The 22,226-nt window shown below is 41.5% G+C and overlaps 4 protein-coding genes across 4 annotated transcripts; 3 read left to right on the top strand and 1 right to left on the bottom strand.

The window, feature by feature from the left end:
• Window positions 1-1,885: 1,885 nt before the first annotated feature.
• LOC104808285 (probable pectinesterase/pectinesterase inhibitor 59) lies at window positions 1,886-4,345 on the top strand. The gene is made up of 2 exons (XM_010533948.1): window positions 1,886-2,810; window positions 3,551-4,345. The coding sequence occupies exons 1-2, from the start codon at window positions 1,889-1,891 to the stop codon at window positions 4,246-4,248; spliced, it is 1,620 nt and encodes a 539-aa protein (XP_010532250.1). The 5' UTR covers window positions 1,886-1,888; the 3' UTR covers window positions 4,249-4,345.
• A 371-nt stretch (window positions 4,346-4,716) lies between these two features.
• On the bottom strand, window positions 4,717-8,321 carry LOC104808283 (monocopper oxidase-like protein SKS1). The gene is made up of 9 exons (XM_010533947.1): window positions 8,015-8,321; window positions 7,393-7,502; window positions 6,992-7,262; window positions 6,774-6,909; window positions 6,102-6,468; window positions 5,626-5,991; window positions 5,455-5,533; window positions 5,156-5,355; window positions 4,717-5,077 (listed from the first exon to the last, which is right to left on the bottom strand). Exons 1-9 carry the CDS (start codon window positions 8,165-8,167, stop codon window positions 4,975-4,977), a joined length of 1,785 nt encoding a protein of 594 aa, XP_010532249.1. The 5' UTR covers window positions 8,168-8,321; the 3' UTR covers window positions 4,717-4,974.
• A 1,751-nt stretch (window positions 8,322-10,072) lies between these two features.
• Window positions 10,073-11,355, top strand: LOC104808383 (PRA1 family protein A2-like). Its single transcript, XM_010534057.2, has 5 exons — window positions 10,073-10,173; window positions 10,497-10,583; window positions 10,671-10,759; window positions 10,840-10,911; window positions 11,004-11,355. Exons 2-5 carry the CDS (start codon window positions 10,567-10,569, stop codon window positions 11,105-11,107), a joined length of 282 nt encoding a protein of 93 aa, XP_010532359.2. The 5' UTR covers window positions 10,073-10,173; window positions 10,497-10,566; the 3' UTR covers window positions 11,108-11,355.
• Window positions 11,356-13,125: 1,770 nt separating this feature from the next.
• LOC104808382 lies at window positions 13,126-15,338 on the top strand. Its single transcript, XM_010534056.1, has 3 exons — window positions 13,126-13,486; window positions 13,788-14,302; window positions 14,490-15,338. The coding sequence occupies exons 1-3, from the start codon at window positions 13,126-13,128 to the stop codon at window positions 15,336-15,338; spliced, it is 1,725 nt and encodes a 574-aa protein (XP_010532358.1).
• Window positions 15,339-22,226: the final 6,888 nt, after the last annotated feature.

Genomic DNA, 22,226 nt, shown 5'->3' with positions numbered 1-22,226 from the left:
TCTCTGAGTCTAGAAGGTCTGAGCAGGTAGAGACATACCTAGGTTTAGGACCGATAGACTAGGGTTAGAGTGTGTCAAGCACGACTAGGTAGAAATATACCTAGGGTAAGTCTTATAGGCTGTTTCTTAGAGACCATTAGGTCTGTCTAGGTAGAAATATACCTAGGTTTAAGTCCTCTAGGATTCGGTCTCATCCCTCGTGTCATGTTACATCACTTCTAGGGGTCGGTTAAGTCTCTTCGGGGTAGAGTCAGTTTTAGACTCGGGTCTTATCGTCTTAGGATGATGGACTTAGATTTTCTAACTCGGTATACCCTGAAATAGGATATGGTTGAAAGACTAGGGGTCTCAGGCAAAAGCGAGAAATCGGGTTTCAGGAGAAAACCAGATGGAGTGATTAGTTCCGCGAGTAGGTATGGACACTACAAGAAGGAGTTGTAGGTCACGGATGACGAGGGAGGGAGAGTCCGAGAGAGAAAGACGTATTGACCTCGGAGGAGTGAACCGAATTCACTTCGGTTCTTGGTGGAAGGTCAGGAGGTGAGGTCTCCACATTTAGGTGGAGACGGGTAGATGTCGGGTATAATCCTCAGGTTGCTAGCAGATAGAGTGTCAGACTTTATCATAGAGGGTTATGTAAACGGTCTAGGGAATCATAACTATTCGAGGTCTTAGCTAGTCTTCGGAAACGGAAGGTGTCTAGGACACTCGTTTTGGGTAGACTAGGTATTTGCGTATTTATTTGTTTATCACGCTGAGACGTACTTTTGGTATGCTCGGTAAGAACTCTATTAGAGCGGCATGTTTGATACGCCTACAATGTGTTGGGAGGTAGAGTTACAAATGGAAGTAGACGGGAAGCGACAGCATGCTAGGGTTCATGTTTGGCGTTATATATTATGTTGCTTCGTGTTCTTTTTTTCTTTTGCAGGATTTGCTGATGAAGGTGGAGATTTGTGGAGTGTTTTCAGCAAAGCCTCCAAATGGAGGAGAGGTTTCCGAAGTCTCCAGGCGAAGTGGAAGCTTTCAAAGCTTCTGGGCGAAACAGAAGGTTCGAAGGGGCAAAAGGGTCATTTGGTATAGTCATTAATCTGACCCAGGTTTCGCTTTGGTTTCGGATTGATTTGGGTGTTTTTCATCTAAGAGTCTTCTCTCTCTTTCGGCGAGGCGATTTTGCCTCTCCGGGTTCGGGACCGCCGTTCGGCGGTTTCCGACGGAAACTCTTGTTGTAACCTTAACAGAAACACGCGGCTTCCTCTTCCCGAGATGTAGGCACCGAGATTCATCTCGGTTGCTGAACTCGTAAATCTCTGTCTCCTCTTTCGTTTTTTGTTCTTCACACATGAGGGATCGGAGAGAATGGTGAGGCGAACCTCGACCGGGATCCACTACATATCTAATGCTTTTGATCTCATCTATTCAAATTATTATAATTTAGTCTATGAATTTTATATCATTCGTTAAGTCAATATTATTACTATTCAAGCTTCGCAATTCGATAAATTCAATTTTCTAATTCTTCTATCATTCATCTATGAATTTTGTAAATTACTCTAACTTTTCAATTTTCTTTGATGTAATTGGCTATTATTAGAAATTTGTGTAGTATTTGATATTTTTAAAATTTTTGAATTGGGGCTAACTTTTGATGACGCAAATGCAGAGCTCATAATTCTTCCAAGTCATAATTACACTATACATATAGTTTTCCCTCATTTTTTTTCCATGCAATAAAACCCCTAAAATATAACTTTTACAACAATTTATCTATAGTTCTGTTCCCATTTCTAACAAATCTCCAAAACTCAAATATTCATACATACATATATATATATATATATATCCCACTCTCACACCGAACGCATCACTAATTTCCCAAAAAAAAAGAATGATAACTCTAACTCCATTCTCTCTACTCTTCTCACTGTACCCATTGACCGTACTTTCTCTCGCCGTAGAAGCCGCCGGAAATCCAACTAACTCCGGCAACGACATTGCAAGGTGGTGCGACAAAACCCCCTATCCCGAACCATGCAAATGCTATTTCACCAACGACAACACTTCTGTCCCCAAACACTTGTCTGAATTCAGACAAATGCTCGTCAAATCAGCCATGGACCGAGCCGTTACCGTCCGGTCCGATATCGCTCGGTTCGGTATGAACTGCACCGGCGACTCACGGCGACGTGCCGTGTGGTCCGATTGCCTCGAGCTCTACGACGATACCGTCCTCCAGCTCAACCGCACCCGAACCGGCGTGTCCGGTGGTTCGTGCACCGACTTCGACGCGTCCACGTGGCTCAGCACCGCCTTAACCAACATCGAGACGTGCCGGTCCGGCTCGTCCGATCTCAAGATCTCAGATTTCATCACACCGATCATGTGCAAAACCAACCTCTCACAACTCATCAGCAACACGTTAGCCATCAACGCAGCGCTCATACATGCTGACGTCACCACCTGCAACTCCAGCAAAAACGCCGGCGCAGGAGAACATTTCCCGATCTGGGTCTCCGGAAAAGACAGGAGATTGCTCCAATCTTCGATCCGAGGAGCGAATCTGGTGGTGGCGAAAGACGGATCGGGTCATTTCCGCACGGTTCAGGCGGCGATTGAAGCAGCCGGGCGAAGAAAGGTGACGTCAGCGAGGTTTGTGATTTACGTGAAGAGAGGGGTATATAAGGAAAATATTTTGGTACGTAATAATAATGACAATGTAATGTTGGTCGGAGATGGGATGAAATACACGATTATCACCGCAAGCAGAAGTGTCAAAGGAGGCTACACAACGTATAACTCCGCCACTGCAGGTAAAAAAAATAATAATTATAATTTGTATTTTATGATGACTATAGAAAAAATTCGTAGAGATTATTGGTTATGCGAAATTATAAATTTTCCGTACGAATTCGATCATTTTTATAATGATTCGTATGGGGATGGGCGAACGGGGTGACTTCGTCCAAGGTAATCATACGTCGGGATCGCCAGCCGTACATTATATATATATATATATATATAATTTGGATAAAATATAAATAATAAATTGTTTGATTTTTGTGCAATATACGACCAAAATAAAATTTCGGATTTTACTCATAGATCCGAATGTATAGATACATACATACATACAATTCTAGTATTAAGGTTAGTGCAGTAGAAAAATATGACATATTATCTAATATTAAACTATAAATTTCATTGGCTTTGTACACATTTTCTATTTTTTGTGAATCATTTTAATATATTTTAATCGCAAAAGTTTTCAAAGAGCACTCTATTCACAATTAAAAAAAGTGTATTACTAGATAAACATATATTAATTCACTCTTAATACATTACCTAAAATCTTTTTAAACAAAAAATATCATTGGTTTTAAGTAACATATTCGTACAGGGAAAACGTGAAAACTTAGATACAGAAAAAAAAAACAGTGCATAACCTCTCTTTTTTTGGTTTCGGTTTGATTTGTTTTATTCGGGTATATTTATATATATATATATATATATATAATGAAATCATGTTTCCCTTGCTCCTTCACTCTTTAAGGCATAGAAGGTCTCCACTTCATCGCAAAGGGCATAACCTTCAGGAACACGGCCGGTCCCGAAAAGGGCCAGGCCGTGGCTCTGCGGTCGGCATCCGACCTAGCCATCTTCTACAAATGCTCGGTGGAAGGCTACCAAGACACGCTCATGGTCCACTCCCAACGTCAATTCTTCCGCGACTGCTCCATCTCCGGCACCGTCGACTTCATCTTCGGCAACGCTGCCGCCGTCTTCCAGAATTGTCTCATCCTCCCTCGCCGTCCCCTCCACGGCCAAGCCAACGTCATCACCGCCCAAGGCCGGGCCGACCCTTTTCAGACCACCGGCTTCTCCTTCCACAACTCCAAGATCTTCCCCTCCCCCGACCTCGTCCCTGTCCTCCGTACAGTCAAGACGTACTTGGGTCGGCCGTGGATGAAGTACTCTCGGACCGTGGTCATGAAAACGTACATAGACGGTGTCGTCAGTCCACTCGGGTGGTCACCCTGGATCAAGGGCTCCGTGTTCGGATTGGATACTCTGTTTTACGCAGAGTATAAGAACACCGGTCCGTCCTCGTCCACGAGGTTTAGGGTTCGGTGGAAAGGGTTTCATGTTTTGGGTAGAGACTCAGAGGCCGCGGCTTTCACCGTCGAGAGGTTCATTGCCGGAGGCGCCTGGTTGCCACGCTCCGGTGTCCCCTTTACCTCAGGGCTATGAACGAAGAAAACGAGAGATTTATTTGTTGTTGTGACACGTGAGAATACAAATGTATACCCATTTTACTCTTATGATTCTAATATAATGGTTCATAATATATTACTGTATCAATTTTACCCAAAATCCGGTCTGAATCTGTCCGAATAATGATCAGATTCGGTTTCGAATTTTTAGGCCCGAAAAAAAATTGACTTTTCAGATCAGATTCAAATCAGATTTTGGATCTGGTTGGGTTACACCCAAAAGGAATCGGACCGATTAAATCGATTTAAAAATATTGTAAAAAAATGATTCAAATGAAAAAAAACTCTAATCAGACGGCCCAGCCCAACCCGGCCCGAATCCGAGTTTTATAAGACTGGGCATCATATTAGATTTTATAGATCCGAAAAAATTCGGACCAAATGTCCTCAGGATGAGACAAAAACTCAGGCCAGACCAACCGGTTTGACACCCCTGGCCTATATGGTTCGACAATGAAACATTGTAGGAAACAAGACTTTGATTACAGTTGGGTTTTTGAATTTTAATAAACGGAATGAAGTTTTTAACAAGAAAAAGGAGATCTAAGCCTAAGAAGAACTTGTGACCACCTAAAACTCAAATGAAACATAAAGGAAATGAACCCAACAGTCTTGCAACTTTCCATCTACAGAAGAACCAGGGCATGCTTTTTTTTCTTTTTTCTTGACAGATCAATGGACACAATGATGTAATTTTGCTTAATCATAAGGTGAAAACTGAGACAAGCACCGCCATTAGCATGCTGAAGAAACTAAGCTTCAAATGCCCATTTAGTATCGATGTTGCAGCAGAGTGGCGTTGTTCCCTGCACCAAATTTACAAAGAACGGTGTCATTAGTATTCTCAATCAACAGAGAGAGACATAGAGGTTTCTGATGCATACTTCTGCATGCTCTTAAGGGCGCCACAGTAGAGAACGTTGTCAGGAGGATCCATCTCTGTCTTGCCATTTTCCTCGGGGTTTATGATTCGCATATATGTTTCTTGGCCAAGATACCATCGGTCCAGATTCTCCACTCGGATGTTCCAGACTCCTACGTTATCAAGGGAGATTAGGACAGCAGTCCATGCTCCCGGGTAAACCTGAGCCCACATTCATAACCAAAAAGAAAGACCCTTTCAGAAAACCTACTAATCAAACTACAGTAGTCCGACTCTGAGAGAATTTCTTGTACTACAAACCTCGACAGTGCTTCTCGAAATGGCATCCCAGTTGTTGTAGGAACCTCGTTTGTCTTCAGACCAAATACCAAAGTCCATTCTGCAAACATGGTTAACCGGACTAGATCATGAAAAAGAGATGGCTTGAAAATGGACGGATTACTGAATGAATATAAACCAGGGAAGACATACCCAACGACAAAAAATGAATAACCGTTGACATGGAAACTCTGGACTTTGGTGTCGTTGTTTTGAAAAATAACTTCTATGAAGCCCTTGTATGTTGCATTGATTATGGACCTGTCCAAACGTGGTGGTCTATCAAGAGGCTCGTCAGGAAAATCCAGCTTGTAAGCTCCTTTCACTTTGAATCGATCTGCAAGCCTCACGGGTGTGCTTGGGTAGACAAACGAAATTCCATTAAGCGTAGCGCGGAGAGATCCATTGATCGTTGTTGGAGGTAAACTCCTCAAGATGTATGTATGGGTTATGTTTATCTGGCCATAATGAAATGAACCCTGTGGATTTGGACGAGCTCCACTGGCAGATGTATTTTGCCTACAAACACAGACAATATGATGCCCTCTACTGACAATGTACACTTGCACTACTATGGCAAGGAAAAAGAGCCCTTAAGCAGTCTAGCTGGAAAATTTTCATAGACATACCTGATTGCCCTTGGTTGGTTCATGGCTGACCACTGGTTCGAGACATCGGTTGTTGGAGCCGGGAGTGGACCAGAAGCAGGTCCCTTGGAGTTGGAATAATGGAGAATGGCAACACCCGTGACTCTTTGCCACACTGTTTCATTCACAAACCTTGCACTTGCCACTATGTAGTAATCACTTGTGGCGTTCTGGTCCATGGTGACCAAGAAAGAATATGACTGTCCAACATGAATATCAAAGTCTGTGAAGTTTGCCTGTGAGGTATAGTGACCCTCAGCTTCCACCAAAAGGAGTTTGTGTTCCTGAATCCTGAAGTTCAAGCTTGTGGAGACACCGACATTGTGAACACGAATTCTGTATGTTTTTCCTGCAAATTCAGACACCAGTGTTGGATTGATCCTATGTGTAAGAAAATGTTAATAGAATAAAGGACAGGTTCAAGGGTCTAAAGAGATCGTTTTGTTTTTCTGTGTTTTCCCAAATCGTTAAAGAGGTCAATCTTTAAGCACACGATCATAGCAAAATGTTCAATTGCAAGGCAACAATTAACCTAGAACAAAAGAAAGGTAACTCATACAGACAGGACAATTAAACCTTACGGGAAGAGATTTATCCAGATTCAATGCATGAGCAAATGAAAGCAAACTTTGATAGAAACCCCAAGTATGTTACCTGGATCAACATGAACTGTTTCATATTCAATTCCGTCAGGAACACTACTGTTGTACTTGAAAGGACCCTTCCCATTAATGAGGACTCCATCAGGCATCCCGAGTTCTTTCCCAGAGTCAAGTGTTTTTCTTAATGCCTGAAAAGCAACATTGTTTTGAACTTTTGCCACTTTAACCAAATGTGAACAAATATCAGAAGCCCTGGTGATGGTTACATACCGTATGGTTCTGGGTGTACCAGTCACCGATAATAAGGATGATTTCACCATCAGGTTGCGGGAATGGAATAGGAATAATGTCTCTGTTATTGACGATGATTGGACCAAAACCCCCAGATGCCCTCTGGAGGTTGAGTGAGGGGAAGTAGAAATAGCTTCCAATCTGATCTTTCACTTGAAATTGGTAAGTGAAGTTCCATTTCGAAGGAATGGGACAGTTTGTGCCAAGAACACCGTCCTGCCATGAGTCCCGCCGCATTTCGATTCCAGACCTATATAGACAAACCCAATGTAGAAGAACCTCAGGAAATGCCAAACCCAGCAAAATTATTCAAGAACAAGACAGAAGACCCAATAAATTTTCTGATGGAACCCACAGTAAAATCTCGGCCAAGAACTCACCAAGTCAGGAGGAGAGGCTCATCCAATTCATTTAACACGTTAACAACAACATTGTAGTTGGTAGTCGCATTGAGCACAGGACCTGGAAACCCCTTGTTGACGGCTATAACCTGAAATGACAGATTCAATCAGATGAGTTCCTTCGAGTTTGTAACATAGAAAGCCCCAAATCCACCATCCAATATATGTTCAGCAATAAAAACGTAAATTTTCCGTCACCATTCACAAAATAAGAACAGGAATCACAGATCGCAGAACGAAAATCAACAGTATGAGATAAAGCCATGAATGAACTTGAGAGTTTACGGCTTGAGTTTTATTCAACTTCGGTTACACTCTCTATACCGTCAACCTGATTTGACAAAACACCGAAAAAATCGCAACCCATCACTCACAAACACCCTGAAACTACAGATAACCGCCCCAAAACGTATTGTACGGGAGATCCAGAGAAAAAATCAACTGCAGTACAACTTTTAGCAAAAACCCAGAACCCTAAATCACACAAGACGCCGTTAAAATCCCAGGAAACAGCGAGAAGCTGCATCAGAGACATCGACCCGCACAGTTTCCGCGTAGAAGTAGGGAGAAAAGCAAGCGAGCGAACGAATGGAGAACGAACCTGCTGAGGAACGCCGAGAGGAGAAGCGGTGATATAAGAAAATTTGAAGTCGTAGAATACGAAAGGGTCCGCAGCGAGAGAGACGCCGAAGAGGAGAGCAAAGCAGAGGAATGACGCAAAGAGCGAACGCCGCAAGAACAAAGCCGCCGCCATTTTTTCTAGTTCTTCCAAAGGGTTTCTTATTGATCTTCGACTACGGAATCGGCATTATGGGAAGCGAAGGAGCGAGAGAGAGAGAGAGAGGTGTGAAGAGTGATTCTGCTTTTGAATTTCGGGATGTTTCTTACAAAGGAGAGGAGAAAATGACGAAAAATGAGGTTTTCAACTTTTCATATTCGCTTCCAAAGCCATAATAATGAAAGCGAAACGCGTCTTGGTTACCGGTTACCGCCTATACCAAGTTTCCTTAAATCGCCATTAATTAATGTCAATTTGACTGTTAATTTTCTTGGTTTTACAAATGGAATTGTATGTGTATATATATAGTATTCATATTAAATACCGAATGGCGAATTCCCCTTTACTTGCAGATAAAATTTTCAGGATGACTTTAAAAGATTATATATAAATCATCGTTAGTTGAGGAAGCTTCCGATTCCACTAAAATTTGTGATTTATTAGTATTTGTAGGTGAATCTATTTTATAGTTTGATAAACTGGTTTTAGGTATGGCCAACTAGATCTGTTTCTGTAATTGCTCCGCACATTGGTTTTTCGACATATACATATACTATAACAAGAATGATTTTTTATAGTAAAATATCTATTTATTTAATAATCAAGAGAAACCATAATAAAACTTTGTTTATTAACATAAACTATGAATAAATAAGTAAAATTATTGTACCTACACATTCATGTTTATATAGTTATACAGAAACTATAAATAAATAATATATGTATGTAGTTATACATACCTAGATAACACAAGAAAATATCACTTTTTTTTTTTGTATCAAAACGTATAATATTATGTGTAGTTTGTCTTTTCTAATTTCATGTTTACATAGGGTCGGTTACAAAACCTCATTTCTGTTGGATACTATCAAATTTAAAAATTAAGATAAAATATTTAAAATAAATAAAAATCAAGATATATGTCGATTATACATTAAACTATTATTTAATCTTTCGTTATAAAAATAATGAAATCACCGGCAATAGCCAGTTGCCAAATCCATTTGTATATAACAATATCGCTTGATTGCACTAGTCTCGGCGTCCGTCTCCTTGGATATCTTTTATTTAATTTCTTTTTGCCATTATATTAAATATTATTCCTAACGTTCATATTTTTCACATCACATGCTACTGTGGGCCCCACATATTTTGTGGGTCCGCTTCGTATATTTCCTCATAAAATATTATTTCCTTTTCTGTACATTTTTTCTAGTTTCATATTTTTCTATACAGGGCAACAAATGTGTTTTGTTCGCCTGCCTTTCTTTTCTTTTCCCTTTCCTTCACCTTTATCAAAATCACAATTTTAATTTGCATAAATTGATTTTTTTGGGAATGTTCCGTAAAAACCTCGAACTTATAAAATGTTTATCAAAAACTCCAAATTTGTAAATTTCCATTAAAATATATAAATTTCATTTAGTTTTAAAAAAACTTCGAATTTGCATTGCTTCTAAATTAATTCCTTAATTTTATTGACCATTTTATTTTTCAAGTTTGACGGTTTACGTGACTCACCAGAGCAATGACGTTGCAATCACATCCGTATCACGATAATTAAAAAAAAACTAAACAATATGCACACATATATTTATTTATATATATATATATATATATATATAAATATATATATATATATGCATGTATATATAAAGAGATATGAAGAAGATTTGAGAAAATTACGTAATATTTAGATTTGGTTTTATTTCTATATTTTACATATTTATATTTATTAAATAAGATATTTTATGATTTTGTTTTCTCCTATAAATATTATAATATTATATGTTGAATAATGAGCCGTAGCTCCTTACCTTTTTTTTTTCGCGATCTGGGTTTTGATTAGATTAAGATCCTGTTGAGTTATGTTAATTAGGGTGATTTTGTTTTGGTGGAGCAGGTCTTGCGTTAATTACCAGACCAGTGGCTATCATTGGTGCTGCTCTTACAGCATTGGGCATAGCTTTCCTTAACGACAGGTGTTTCCCCTGATTTTGCTTGTTCCCAATTTTATCTCTACTAGTACTGTGGAGATGCATTTGTTGCTCGTTGGAATCATGGAGTTTCTGTAGGTTCTCATCAACTGAAAGATGATATATTGGCTGTGGTTCTTGAAATGCTGATATCTCGAAGTATCTTAGTTCTGGATTTATGCAGTTAGGATTGTTCATGTTAGGGTCTTTAGTCAGAAACTTCATATGCATTCTCATTTATGTGGTGGGATATCATATGCAAATGGTTCTTTGTGTGTTCCAAAATAAGAACATTTACAAGGTCTAGTTGATATGTTTTTTTGCTGCAGCTTTGCAGCTAGTTTTAATGAGAAGGTGATACGGACTGTAAGGCGTTTCTCCCCGCACTTAGCTGCAAAGATGAGACCTCCCCACATGTAAGAGTTCATTTCACTTGCTGCTACTACTCCATCCATGGAAGGGTTTGAGAGCTTTTTACATGTATTGTTTGTTAACCCTTGCAGGCCTGTCATTAGGGGACGGTCTTCAGCAAGAAAGACGATTTACATCTGTGGCCAACCACGCTTTGTTTCCGTCTTTATTTGCTTAGCCGGTACTCAGCATCCCTTGTCTCCCTCCCTCTTTGGTTTAGCATGTTCAACTGATCAAAAGACGTTGATTTCTTTGGTGTAGTCAGCCTTGTCTTGTGGTTTTCTTCTTGTGGATTGTTGTGGGTCCTCTATGCTCTTCTCGCTGGTATTCTCGGTGAGTTACTTGCACGGGCTTTATCGTAGATATCTTTTAGAAGGGTCGGTTAAATTCCTTTCCTTTTTAACAGGACTTTTTTCTCGATGCAGCTATCGTTCTTCACGCAAGCCTCAGAACTCCAAACCTGAAGGCACGTCTGAATACATTCCGTGAAGAATTCCGTGCTGTCTGGCGCAACTACAGTGAACTCTGAGACATAGGGGAGCTAAGCCGTTACTGTTTTCGAGCAAAGGGCATGTTGCAGTTACTGCAAATGATTGTAGTGAACCAATGTTGTTTTGGTTAGCCGGCGAATCTTAGGCCACTGGTCCTGAAATGCACATTCCTCTGTTTTGTCCGAACAGATATGGTTGCCCATGGGACGACTGGTTGTAATGTATTACTTGGAGAATCATGTTCAACACTTTTTTACAGTTTCTTAGTGGCCAAGTTTTAATTTAACCTTGCGGTTTCTACAAGTTTTTGCAGCAGATTATCATGAAGAGAACAGAATTTACATGTTTAAATATATAAAAAAAAACAATTTATATATCGAAATGCAAATTGAATCCAATATTACAAATTCAAAAATTAATCCATTTTCAATTATGATTTGAGACATCTACACTTCAATCACATGCTTAAATCCATTCCAGACAAGAAGGGAACTGTAAAGATTACATCAAACTGTTCCATGAACACAGAGACAGCAGTAGCAGTAATAGTGGATCGAAAGCTGACATCAGCTACTGTGGTAGATAAGCAACAACCAGTGCTCCAACAATGACGCCGCCATGGATTGAACGTCAGGATCTCTGTGTTCATTCAGAGATTGCATCCTTAACCCGGCATCCGTCGACATAAGAAGATCACGTGTCACCCCCTGCGGAACTACGAACAGTCCTTTCAACGCCACTACACATCTTCTCGACTCCTCTGCACTCAGAATGCTACGCTTTTTCACTGCCTCGTGCGCTTCCTTCAAGGTCTCGTATACTTTCATATACTCTGTCGTCGTCGTCTCCATCTTCTTCTGCTGCTGTGTATTATATATATATATATATATATATATATGCATGTATATATAAAGAGATATGAAGAAGATTTGAGAAAATTACGTAATATTTAGATTTGGTTTTATTTCTATATTTTACATATTTATATTTATTAAATAAGATATTTTATGATTTTGTTTTCTCCTATAAATATTATAATATTATATGTTGAATAATGAGAAATCTATTGATTCTCCTTCTCTTTCTCTATTATGGTATCAGAGATTTGGTTTTTGATATAATTTTTTTTTCTTCTCATCAACAATGTTGGTTGAATCCGAAAGCGACGATGAAGATGACAATGATGTACTAAATCTAATAGTATCATCGCCTTGAGTATCGTTTTAAATTTATTTTGCTCTTTTTTTTCTTCTATTTTTTTCTCCGACGGCGGTGTTTATCAATGTCAACCCTAGCCTATATGCTACTCTTTTTTTTTTCTTCTGCCGACCTCATTGTCGTACAACCCAAATCGCGCATATGCGCCGCACATTCGTGCCACATCACCCTTTGAATCCGGCTTTTAGCCTCTTTGATTGGAATACTCCGATCGTCGATCCGCACATTTGCGTCATCTTCTTTTTTTTTCCTTTTTTTTTCGGCTTTAGCCGCGTGCATTTGCACAATCTATTTTCTTTTCCCGGCATAGCCGCTAAACCATCGCGCCTTTTGCGCTGCCGACATTGCTGTTGCACTACACCACAATACCGTGCATGTGCACCACGCTTCTGCTTCATCGGACTTTTTCATATCCGCCAACAATCCACCGGTTTCTAGGTTCGATTGTCAAATCCCGTTATTTTCTGGAGAATTCAACCTCAATCAGTTGTTTCTCATCTCCTTGAGTTTGAGGGGGCGTATAAAGAGATATGAAGAAGATTTGAGAAGATTACGTAATATTTAGATTTGGTTTTATTTCTATATTTTAGATATTTATATTTATTAAATAAGATATTTTATGATTTCGTTTTCTCCTATAAATATTGTAATGTTATATGTTGAATAATGAAAAATCTATTGATTCTCCGTCTCTTTCTCTATTAGTATATGTGTCATTGATATTGCATACGATTGGTTGCCGCCAACATGCAGTAAATGTCATGAGATTGGTCATAGCCACCTCCATTGCCCCATGTTTCCTCCGATCAAAAACCCGATACTAGACTCCGCCAAACCCATGGGAACTATAGTGAAAGCACCAAAGGAGAAAGTTGTAACTCTAGATGAAACCGAAAATCAGAGCAGTGAGGATAAATCTGGGGAGCAAGATAAATCTGGCTTGGTAATAGACTTAGTACACTCAGCAGAAAAGGGGGAGGGGGTAGCTAGTCTACCTAACACAACCATCGTAAAGCAGAGCAGTGAGGATAAATCTGGGGAGCAAGATAGATCTGGCTTGGTAATAGACTCAGTTCACTCAAAAACAAAGGGGGAGGGGACAACTAGTCTACCTACAAACCCTCATGATCGAGACTCGAGACAGAATGTGACAGCAACCAACCGAAAGACCAATAAAAGCCAGAAATCTCAGAGCAAAGGTAAACTTGACCAAGGAGAGGTAGAGGTACAGATACAAACTCGTGGCCGAAAGGCCACGGGAGGAAACTAAATCTACCATAAGGATTCCCATGATTTTTGCCTGGAATGTGAGGGGCATAAATGCCCGGAATAAAGGTTTCTTCACCCGCAAATGGATTGCGGAGAATAAACTCTGTATGGGAGCACTACTTGAAACTCACATACATGAGTCAAACTTTCGTCGGATAACTAATGCGATACCTCTAGGTTGGAAGAATTTTTGTTCTTTAAGTGATCGGTCTGTTGGTAGAATCTGGTTAGTATGGGAGGAATCAGTCAAGACTACTGTCTACAGTACAATGAACCAAGCTGTAACATGCGGGGTGGTGATCCCGAGCCGAAATCTACAGTTTACGGCAACGTTTGTCTATGGATCTACATCACTAATTGAAAGAAGGCAACCATGGGAAGAGTTGAAATTCATCGGGCAATACGAGTCTATTGTCAACTCACCTTGGGTTCTACTCGGGGATTTGAATCAGTGTCTCAATCCGTATGAACGATCTGATCACGGACAACAACAGAGCCAACAAGCTGGTATGATAGACCTTCATGACTGCATGTTGGCGGCTAGAATTTCCGATATGCCTGGTAGAGGAGCATCCTTCACTTGGTGCAACAACCACTCACAAAATCCGTTATCTGTCAAATTGGATCGGGCTATGACCAATGGAGCCTGGAAACTCATGTTCCCCAACGCTTATGCAGAATTTGCCATTCCTGGACATTCAGATCATACTCCCTGCATTATCCATTTTTCGGATAACCAAACTCAGGTACGACGTCCGTTTAAATTTTTTCAACACTTAACCCTGGTTCCCGAGTTTTTTCAGACAATCTCTAGATATTGGGTAGCCTCAGATATTGAAGGGAGACCGCAATACCAGTTATGTCGAGCCATGAAAGAGCTCAAACGTCCCACTTAGAAACTTGAACCAAGACAGATTCTCTGACTTATCCAAGAGGGTGATTGAAGCGGAAAAGCTCTTGAAAAGGGTACAACAAGCCTTATTTGAAGCCCCGAGTGTAAATCAGATTGAAGAGGAGAAATTAATACGACTGAAATACATGACTCTGGTATCAGCCGAGGAAAGACTGTACAGACAAAAATCTCGGATAAGGTGGCTACGCTTAGGGGATAAAAACACAGCTTATTTCCATCACATAGCTTCGGCAAGGGCGGCAAAGAATCACATACATTACTTAGTCGACGATCAAGGCAACCGGTTGGATAAAGTGGAGCATATCAAGAGACATGCAGTGGCCTTTTATTCAGAGCTGCTTGGCCGACGAGGAGAGGTTCAAGCACCAGAACTGGACTTGTTGCGAGACCTAATACCATACAGATGGAGTGGCGGTCCGAATGCTCCGATGGATGCCATTCCCTCGGCCGAAGAAATTAAGCAGATCATGTTCTCTTTACCGGACAATAAAGCGTCCAGACCGGATGGATACCCAAAGGAGTTCTATACAACTAGTTGGGAAATTGTGGGGGGAGACGTGATAAAAGCAATTCAGGAATTCTTCCAAACGGGTAAACTACTTGGGCAAATAAACGTCACTACCATAGTCTTGGTTCCGAAGAAGTCAGAGGCAACAAAGCTCACAGAATTTCGCCCCATAAGCTGTTGTAACACCATTTACAAGGTGATCTCGACCATACTAGCTACTCGACTAAAGGGGGTGGTGATGAATATGATCTCTAAGAACCAAACCGCGTTCTTGAAGGGCAGATTGATGATAGAAAATGTATTGTTGGCTTCTGAAATCATCCGAGAATACAATAGGACTTCTACCAAAGTAGTGCAATGATAAAGATCGACATTCGGAAAGCTTTTGATTCTCTGGATTGGATCGTCATCGTCAAGCTACTGAGAGCAATCAGTCTACCTCCCAGATTCATCGCTTGGATTACTACATGTATGACAACGCCTAAATTCTCGGTTGCCATTAATGGTGAGCTAACGGGCTATTTTAAAGGTCGTAAGGGCCTACGGCAAGGGGATCCCCTCTCTCCTTATTTGTTTATTATGGCAATGGAAGTCTTGACTCGTATGCTAGACAGATCAACATCTGAAGGCAGATTAAAACCTCACCACCGAAACCTTCAACCCTTGATCACTCATCTCTCCTTCGCGGATGACATTATGATCTTCGCAAAAGGTGACTTACGATCATTAGAGGAGGTCAAACGTACGATGAAAATGTTCTCAAACATGTCGGGGTTACATATCAACCCGGAAAAATTGGAGCTCTTCCTGGCAGGCATGATAGATGGGGAAAAGCGGACACTTAGTTCGCACATTGTCATTGGACTTGGAAGCTTGCCTGTAAGATATCTGGGAGTGCCTCTAAGTTCGGTAAAACTCTCTAAATCAGACTTTCAACCTTTGATACAGAGGATTAAAGACAAACTATTGGGATGGACAAACAAATTTCTATCTCCAGCGGGGAAGATTCAATTGGTGACCTCGGTGATATTTGGCTTGGTAAACTCTTGGGGTATGACTTTTGTGTTGCCTAAATTTGTGATTACAGAAATTGATGGCATGTGTTCTAAGTTCATATGGCAGCACACATCGGATAAAGCTCCAAGTCACCAGATTTCTTGGGACAACATTTGCAAACCAAAAAAAGAAGGTGGTTTGGGCGTCCGAAGACTTGAGGATCAGAACTTGGTGTTCAGACTGAAGCTGGTGTGGATATTGCTCTCCAAAGCGGGTTCACTTTGGGTGGCTTGGGTTAAGGCGCATGTCTTTAAAGGCGGCACATATTGGGAGAGCAAAACCAGGAATAACGCTACATGGAATCTGAGGAAATTGTTGGGGTTGAAAAAGCATGCCACAAAATATGTCAAGGTGACGATTGGAGACGGAAAATCTGCATCTTTTTGGTTCGACCATTGGTTGGAGGTTGGGCCGCTTATTGAGTTCGTTGGCATATCGGGACCTCGTCTACTCAGAATCCCCATCGGCGCAAGGGTATCAGATGCAACACGAGACGATCAATGGCATCTACCGGGTGCAAGGAATGATAGGATACAGCAAATCCAAATCATCCTTTCGACCACTACACTGCCAAGAGAGGAGTTAGGAGCAGATGAATATACATGGAGACACAAGGAGCACAAGTTTCAACCGATGTTCAATGCGAAGCAAACATGGGAGCTTGTGCGACGACCATCCCCGGAGGTTCCTTGGCATCCACTAACATGGTTCATAAATGCTATTCCGAGGCATTCATTTTTGCTATGGCAGGTACTCCATCGGAGACTACCAACCATGGATCGGATAATGCGTTGGGGTATACAAGGCCCCAATAGGTGCATTCTATGCTGCAGGAGCTTGCAAGACCACAATCATTTGTTCTTTACTTGTGAATATTCGGCTGCCATATGGTCCTATTACGCAGGAAAACTCGGAGGGAATGACGGAGATGCGGTTCAAGATCCGATCAGCTGTTTATCGTGGTTACAAGGGCCGACATGCACGGGTGGGAAATATGGAAAGACAATCAAGCGACACCTCATCCAACTCACTGTCTACGAGCTATGGAAAGAAAGGAATAGAAGGATACATCGACACTCCTTCAATCCCGTTCAGCAAATTGTTGCGAAAATCGATATGTTATTGCGGAATATTTTGATCTCCTTGCACAATCCGGGAGTCATAGATCACAACGAATGTTTACAGCTATGGTATCGCATTAAATAACTATTGGAGTTCAGTCTTTGCCCGACTATCATGGGATTCCTTTTTTTGGTTGGTTTTTGTAATTTTGGTCACTTAATATGTACTTCTTTTGAATTTTTGAAAGGAATACAAGCACATTTTATCAAAAAAAATGTGTATGTGTATATATGTATATATGTGTGTTATACTATATATAGTGTTGAAGTTGTAAGATATTTGAAAGGCATAGATGTATTATTGCTTTCGATCAATATTTATACACGAGTATGTTTAACCTAATGCAACAACTTCCCTAACTTAATGAGATATCAAATATATACAAGATATTGATAATATCTCTAATACACCCCCTCAAGATGGAGGGTCGGAAGAAACTCCAATCTTGGCCGACAAATCACGAAAGGAAGTACGAGGAAGCGGTTTGGTCAGAATATCGGCAAGCTGATCCTTAGAAGTAACATGAGAGACACGAAGGGAGCCATCATTCACTTGGTTCCGAACAAAATGATAATCCAATGCGAGATGCTTCATCCGAGAGTGAAAGACAGGATTAACACAAAGGTATGTAGCACCAATATTGTCACAAAAAATAGTCGGGACCGATGGCAAAGAGCAACCAAGTTCACGGAGAAGAGAGGAAAGCCAGCTCAGTTCAGCCGAAGTGTTGGCAATCGAACGATATTCAGCTTCCGTAGAAGACCGAGATAGACCCATGAGCTTCTTGGAAGACCATGAGATCGGATGTCGACCAAGATAGACAATATAGGCTCCCGTGGATTTAAAATCACTTGGATCACCAGCCCAATCTGAATCACTAAAAGCATGAAGCGTCGAGATGTTATTAGAGGAGAAAAAGATGCCTGTCGATCGTGTACCAGCCAGAAAACGAAGAACACGTTTCGCTGCTGCCCAATGTTCATCAGTCGGGGAATGCATGAATTGAGAAAGCTTGTTGACCGCAAAACTGATGTCCGGCCGGGTAAGAGATAAATATTGCAAGCTACCCACAACCATTCTGAATTCCGAGGGATCCGACAACGGTGAACCTGAGGCAGGAGTGAGGCGAGAGGTAGAAGCCATGGGAGTTGCTACCGTCTTAGCGTCATGCATATTCGTCCGAGCCAAGAGATCATTGATATACTTGCGTTGGCTAAGAAACAGACCCTTGCTCGAGCGAGATGCCTCGATCCCCAAAAAGAAAGACAATGCTCCAAGATCCTTTAGAGAGAACCGAGAGCTAATGCTAGCTAGAAAGTCCCGAATACGCTGTTCACAACTTCCCGTGACAATGAGATCATCAACGTACACCAAAACAAAGAGCTGAACACCGGCATCACGTAGTATAAATAAAGACGCATCAGCCACAGAGTTAACAAAACCAGCTGCAAGGAGGTAAGTACGGAGTTCAGAGTACCAAGCCCTTGGAGCTTGTTTAAGCCCATAGATCGCCTTATGAAGTTTGCAAACAAATGTCGGATGATCTCTATCCACAAAGCCCGGAGGTTGTGACATATACACTTCATCAGATAAATGACCTTGGAGGAAAGCATTGTTAACATCAAGTTGTCGAATATGCCAACCATTGGAGACCGCGAGGGTAAGAACGACACGTATCGTAGTGGGTTTGACAACCAGACTAAAAGTCTCCTGAAAATCCACACCGGGACGTTGATGAAATCCCTTCGCAACTAGACGTGCCTTGAAGCGATCAATCGAGCCATCAGGATTTTTCTTGATTCGAAAAACCCATTTGCAACCTACCGTATTCGAAACACCCACTGACGAAACGAGCTCCCAAGTGCCATTACGAACCAAAGCATCAAATTCATCACACATGGCCTGCCTCCAACGAGGATCCTTCAGAGCTTGAGTGACACAAGTCAGTTCCCTGAGAGAGTCCACAATAGAGGCAGCTAAGGTCAACTTCTGAACCGGTTTCACAATGTTGTTCTTACCCCTCGTAGTCATAGGATGTTGATTGCGTGTCGGAGACGGAACTAAGGCAATTGGCTCTTCCTCGACAGTCGGCAAGGAAATATGCAAACGATCACAATCGGGATCAACCATCGTCAACGGAGAAACACCCTCAGCTTCCAAGGGCGAAGGAGCAAGACACGGAGGCTCACCAAAGGAGGCAGTAGAGACCGGCGGTGAATATGGAGTAACACGTGTTGCGGATGACATAAAAGAAGGACGAAAAGGTTCAAACGACTCGGAGGAAGAAGGGGAGGCAGACGCAAGACCACGATTGGCAAATGGAAAGCTAGACTCGTGGAAAACGACGTGACGAGAGATGAATAACCGAGAAGAAGAGAGGTCAAGACAAAAATAGGCACTTTGAGAGGGGGAGTAACCAAGAAAAACACACGGAGTCGACTTAGGAGCAAGTTTATGAGATGCATATGGCCTTAACCAAGGATAACAAAGACAACCGAACACTCGTAACTTTGAGTAGTTCGGAGACGAGTGAAAAAGAATTTCAAACGGCGATGACATACCTAGGACCGAGGATGGTAAGCGGTTAATGAGGTATGTGGCTGTGGTTAGGGCATAGGACCAATAACACAATGGAATGGAGGCTCGGTGGAGAAGGGAGAGACCGGTCTCAACAATATGTCGATGTTTTCTCTCGGATATTCCATTGTGCTCCGGAGTATGTGGCAGTGTTGTATGATGAGAAATACCATGAGATACTAAAAAGGAAGATAGAGCTAAAAACTCACCATCATTGTCCGAGTAAAACATAGATATTTTGGAGGAGAACTTGTTCTCGACAAGGGCTTTGAAGCGAACAAAAGTGTCGTGAACATCAGATTTACGTTTGAGAGGGTAAAGCCAAGAATAACGCGTGAAATGATCAACAAAAATCACATAGTATTTGAAACCATCCACGGAAATGACCGGAGATGTCCAAACATCGGAAAACAATAGTTCGAGAGGACGAGAAGAAGATAATGTGGACAATGAAAAAGGAAGCTTATGACTTTTATTGACCAAACACGAGTCACACGGGGAAGACAAGGAATGCTTAGATAACGAAACATCAAAGCTTGAAACAATACGACGAAGAATCGGCAAAGCCGGATGATCTAAACGTAAATGCCAATCGGACAAGGTGGGTTTAACACAAGTAAGGGCAAGAGGTGACGACAGGGGTATGGAAGCCACCGGCCACTCATAGACGCCGTCCTTAGATTGTCCTTGGAGAAGGAGCACCCCCGTGTTTAGATCCTTCACCTGAAAACAACGAGGAAAGAATTCCACCGAAACGTTATTAGTGTGACATAGTTGATAAACCGAAATCAAGTTCTTCGCCATAGAAGGAACACACAAGACATTATCAAGAGATAAAGGGCGAGTGTGAGAGGGAAGAGATGTAAAACCCTTGTGAGTGATGGAGAGACCCGAACCATCACCAAGGACCACATCATCATTGCCATGGTAAGGGCTATGAATAGCTAGGTTGTCAAGCTCCGAAGTAATATGGTGTGAGGCACCACTATCAACCAACCACGGATTCGGATCAAAAGACGGTGCAACAACCATGTTAGCTCTCGGCTGCCAAGGGCGAGGAGAGACTGAGCCAGACATATCAGAGGGAGACGCAGTGACAAGACGAAACTGTGGATAGCGCTGTGCACTGTGCCCGAAGATGCCACAAGCTTGGCACTTTCCTTGATAACCCCGAGAGGAGCCAGATGAAGAACGATCCCAGGGCCGACCTCGCTAATTTGTATGACCTCGAGAAGAATGACGAGAGCGAGCAGCTATAGGATTTGCCGTCACAGGCAATGACGGCGAAGAGCGAGAAGATGCAGCAGCAATCTTGGCTTCATGGTTGAGAAGTTTCTCATGGAGTTCCTCTAAAGAAATAGCGACATCCTTGGCTTGCACCATATCCACAATGGGCTTATAATCTTCCGGTAATCCCTCAAGAACAGCATCAAGAATATCCTCATGATCAAGAGGTTTCCCGAGAAGAGAGAGTTCATCCGACTTGGCCGTGATGAAGCGGAGATACTCATCGACGGACTGCGTACCCTTAGTACAGCGCTTGATCTGATCCCGTAACTGTAGGAGATGCCCACGAGAGGCCTTTCCATACGTATTGGCAAGGATTTGCCACGCCTCACGAACTGAAACAAATCTAGCCACGAGCGGTTGTAATGTGGCAGAGATTGCACCAAGCAAAGCACTAAAGAGAAGCCGATCTTGCTGCCTAAAGGGAGCAAAAGCTGGGTTGGTACAGAGAGTACCGTTAGAGGAAAGCATGGCAGCAGGAATGGAGCCATCATCAATGACGAAACCGTCAAGACGGTAACCTTCAAGTAAGGCACGAACTTGGATACTCCAAGTGATATAGTTGGAGGAAGAGAGCTTGGTGATACTCGTCATATTGACGGCGAGCAAAGTTTTGCTGGGATCCTCAGGAGTAAATGTGGCTATTGTTTCGGAGGTCGAGATAGCAGGGGTGTCATTGGAAGCCATCGAAACAGGGGTTGACTAATGTCTAAGACAATGTCTTCGATAGAAGAGAAAAAAATTGAAACAGGAAGTGCGTTGACGGCACTAGGGTTGACGATAACAGAGGTTATCGTCGTCGGAAAAAAAATGGCGGATTTGAGTCGTTAGACTTAGGTTTTTCTCTGATACCATGTAAGATATTTGAAAGGCATAGATGTATTATTGCTTTCGATCAATATTTATACACGAGTATGTTTAACCTAATGCAACAACTTCCCTAACTTAATGAGATATCAAATATATACAAGATATTGATAATATCTCTAATAGAAGTAGTCTTCAAGTCAGTATTTTGTTGTGTCTAGTCGACAATTGCATGTTAGAAAATTGATCAACGAAATCCAAGAATTATTTTGAAAGTAAATTGTAAATTTGAGATAAGTTTAAGATTTTAGATGAAAAAGTGAATGCAATTTATGTTTTTTTAATAAAAGTTTTAAAATTCAACAATTTCTAATAAAATATTTTTTTAAATCCAGGATTT

The sequence above is a fragment of the Tarenaya hassleriana genome, unplaced genomic scaffold (genome assembly GCF_000463585.1).
Source record: "Tarenaya hassleriana unplaced genomic scaffold, ASM46358v1 Cleome14, whole genome shotgun sequence".
Lineage (NCBI taxonomy): Eukaryota > Viridiplantae > Streptophyta > Magnoliopsida > Brassicales > Cleomaceae > Tarenaya > Tarenaya hassleriana.
Note: the sequence above shows the minus strand (reverse complement) of the source record. Positions and strands in the feature narration are given on the sequence as shown.